Source organism: Eutrema salsugineum, unplaced genomic scaffold (assembly GCF_000478725.1).
Source record: "Eutrema salsugineum unplaced genomic scaffold, Eutsalg1_0 scaffold_13, whole genome shotgun sequence".
NCBI lineage: Eukaryota > Viridiplantae > Streptophyta > Magnoliopsida > Brassicales > Brassicaceae > Eutrema > Eutrema salsugineum.
This window is the reverse complement of record NW_006256885.1, coordinates 184425-188096: the sequence shown is the minus strand read 5'-3', so window position 1 is coordinate 188096 and position 3672 is coordinate 184425. Positions and strand designations below refer to the sequence as shown.

Genomic DNA, 3672 nt, shown 5'->3' with positions numbered 1-3672 from the left:
AGAGTGTAGACAATATTAATTTGTTTAAAACTTTAAATTAACCAAAAATGAATGATTACAAATTAAACCCCAAAGAAATATATGATTGATAATTACAATAATGATGCTAAAATATTTGCAAATGTTAGAACATTTTATAGAAGTACTACTTAGAAAATATAACTGTTGTCTTTATAAAACAAGAAAACAAAAGATTAAAAATTAGGAGTTGCTCAACCATCACCTTGATTGATTGAATGATTCTATGTGAGGTAAAGAAAACCAAACAATGTTAGAACTTTGAATGATTCTATGTGAGTGAAAAAAAAAAACCAAACAATGTTCGAACTTCGAATTAAACTATTTGACGTTCTTTCATTCTTTGTAAACCTATATGTTCTTTTTTTTTCTTTGTAACAATTGTTTTTTTTTTTTGTCATCTTCTTTGTAACAATTGTAAACCTATGTTCTTACGGCTTTTATTTGTTTTCTAATAATTCTTCATTAATTTCTGGTGGCCAGATATTTTGTGTTGAAAAATCACGAGATTCGTAGTCGTCATCGAAAAGAGACAAAATCTACAGAGCGTTTCAGTTTCTTGTCGGTTTCCGAGGGCTTTTTGTTTAGGGTTTTCGTTTTTTTTTTCCTGCTCTCTATCTATCTAACCCTCTGTTTCTAAACCTCAGAGATAACAGATTGAGATTGAGAAATTGAGAGACGAATTCGTGATAATGGGTTCGCTGAAGGACGGTCAAAGCAGAGAGATGGATGGAGAAGAATCGGAGGAGCCGCTTTTGATGGCACAGAACCAGAGATTCTCTATGTTCCCCATTAGGTACAAGTCGATTTGGGAGATGTATAAGAAGGCTGAGGCCAGTTTCTGGACTGGTTAGTCCTCTCTTTTCTTTGTTTCTCGATTAGCTTAATATTGTCATGCTCTCGAATTCTGAAAAATTGGTGCTTTAAATGCAATTTGATGAAGAAAGTCTTCGACTTTGTAAATGCAAAGCTTCTTCTTTTAGGATTGTAATGTTATCCAAACTCGTAGTTGATTAGGTTTTGTGATGTGTGTGTGTGTAATCATCATTTGGTTTTTACATTATTGATTGACTCATTCATTGCAGCTGAAGAAGTTGATCTTTCCACGGATGTGCAACAATGGGAAAAATTGTCTGAATCGGAGAAACATTTTATCAGCCATGTTCTTGCGTTTTTCGCCGCATCAGATGGAATTGTTTTGGAGAATTTGGCTGCTAGATTCTTGAATGATGTCCAAGTTCCAGAGGTGAAGATTTCACTTAGCTATATGTTTGCTTAAAAAGTGTGAAATATGCTGGGGCATGAAATATCTTGAAGCTGACACTCTCTGTTTGGATTTTTCAGGCTCGTGCTTTCTATGGGTTTCAAATTGCCATGGAGAACATTCATTCGGGTACGGCTTTGTTTGTAGAAAAGTTTGTCAAAGTCCACATCTTTTGTGAGTAAACCTGTTGCGAAATAGATTGTATGTTTTCATAGAGATACCTACGCTGTTATGTTCCATTTAAAGTCATGGTAAGGGACAAAGGCTTAAGTCAGGTCATGGTGAATTAACATAAACATATGTGGACCAAGAGGAGCTTGAAAGGGTTTGGTTGTTTCTAGATTTAGGCGAATAGTCTTGAATAGGACTAGACCTTAAGTCATGATCTTGCAAATTGCCCTCTGTGTATCAGCTTTATCTATATACTTGTAACGTTGTAGTTTTCCACTGACGCTTCTACCACGAAAAACTGATTAGAAGCATTTTTTTGTTGTTGTCACATTCAGAAATGTACAGCCAGCTTCTGGAGACTTATATTAAAGACTCGCAGGAGAAAGATAGATTGTTCAATGCTATTGAGACCATTCCTTGTATCTCCAAGAAGGCAAAATGGTCTCTAGATTGGATTCAGAGGTATCCAACCTTTACAAAGTGTGATTAGTTGTAAGATATGATCCCAACTTTTACCTGACAGTGTTCCATTGTCTGCAGTCCTATGTCTTTTGCTGTGAGGCTGGTTGCTTTTGCATGCGTGGAAGGAATCTTCTTCTCGGGAAGGTATCTTTTTCCGGTTGCTGCGTATATGTAGCTCTTGAAAGCAGACTTCGTGTATAAGCATTACATGTTTTCTGGACAGCTTCTGTGCCATCTTCTGGCTTAAGAAGAGAGGTCTTATGCCGGGTTTGACCTTCTCAAACGAGCTTATATCGAGAGACGAGGGGCTACACTGTGACTTTGCTTGTCTCTTGTACAGGTAAGAAAACGCTCTGTATGATAACAGTAAGCCACATTGGGTTTTTATCAACATCTCTATGATCCATTAATCTCCTTAATCATTTTTTTCTGCAGTTTGCTGCAGAAGCAGCTTCCCCTGGAGAAAGTTTATCAGATTGTTCATGAAGCAGTGGAAATTGAGACAGAGTTTGTCTGTAAGGCCCTTCCATGTGATCTGATTGGAATGAACTCAAACCTCATGAGTCAGTACATACAATTTGTCGCAGACCGTCTTCTGGTAAAAGAAATTAATGTTAATCGTTCTTGTTTACTGCATTTTTAAACTATGAATTTGCTTTTAGTTTGAGCTCATGGATTTGTCTCGTTTTTCTCTAGGTTACCTTGGGATGTGAAAGGAGATACAAAGTAGAAAATCCGTTTGACTGGATGGAGTTCATATCTCTACAGTAAGTAGTCAATATATCTCTGAGTTTGTCACAGTTTTTGACACACAAACCATATCAAGAATAGTATTCTCTTCATTGAGGCCATGGTACTTTTATGTCAAAATTGCAGAGGAAAGACAAACTTCTTTGAGAAGAGAGTGGGAGAGTATCAGAAGGCATCGGTTATGTCGAGCCTTCAAGATGGAAATAAGAACTACGAATTCAAGACTGACGAGGACTTTTGAACCCATCGAATCTGGAAGGGCTCATCGGATTGTTTATGAGTTACTCTCATTCTTTTTTGCCCAAAAAAACAATGTAGTAGACTAATAGTTAGTAGTAGTAGTAGTAGTAGTAGTAGAAGAAGAAGAAGAAACATACTCAACTTTAATTCACATTTAGTTTGGCTTTGGTTAGCAACGGATGTTATGTTCTCTTAGCATTACTTGTGCCTTTCTTTATTGTGTGAAATTACATCTTACTTAATACAAAAACATATAAATGAAATACTAAGAAACTTACTCAACCAAAATGCTGATATTTTGAAGAAATAGGCATTTGCTTCGTTTAGGATTTGAAAGAGAAATGATAAGGTATAAGAAAATGGATCCCATTGTTTTTTGTTTGTTGTAATGTGGAGTAATTTCCACGGTTTTGTTACTCATGTCTTCATTTACTAGTTTGGTACTTAACTAAACCACGTTTATAATGCACCCATAATGCATTAATGAAACTAAAACAAAACTTTAAGTCTTTAAACAAAAGCAATCATTTTGGGACTTAGACATATACTACTCTTATAAATATCGGAATTAAAGAATGATTAATAGTCGCCAGCAAGTTATGACTTCTAATGCAAGAAGCCAACCATATGCACATGTCGTTATCAATCTGGTTCACCATGTGACAATGAAAAGATGTAATGATAATTAATTAACATTACACCAACAACTATTAGGCCAAAACACTCCAAAATTCGTTGGAGAAACATGAAATGATTATATTATATGG

The 3672-nt window shown here is 35.5% G+C and overlaps 1 protein-coding gene across 1 annotated transcript; it reads left to right on the top strand.

Annotated features, from left to right (window-relative positions):
• The first annotated feature begins 509 nt into the window (after positions 1–509).
• Positions 510–3108, top strand: LOC18025149 (ribonucleoside-diphosphate reductase small chain A). The gene is made up of 9 exons (XM_006405953.2): positions 510–867; positions 1104–1264; positions 1363–1411; positions 1789–1915; positions 1994–2059; positions 2139–2255; positions 2351–2513; positions 2612–2682; positions 2792–3108. Exons 1-9 carry the CDS (start codon positions 711–713, stop codon positions 2904–2906), a joined length of 1026 nt encoding a protein of 341 aa, XP_006406016.1. The 5' UTR covers positions 510–710; the 3' UTR covers positions 2907–3108.
• The last annotated feature ends 564 nt before the right edge of the window (positions 3109–3672 follow it).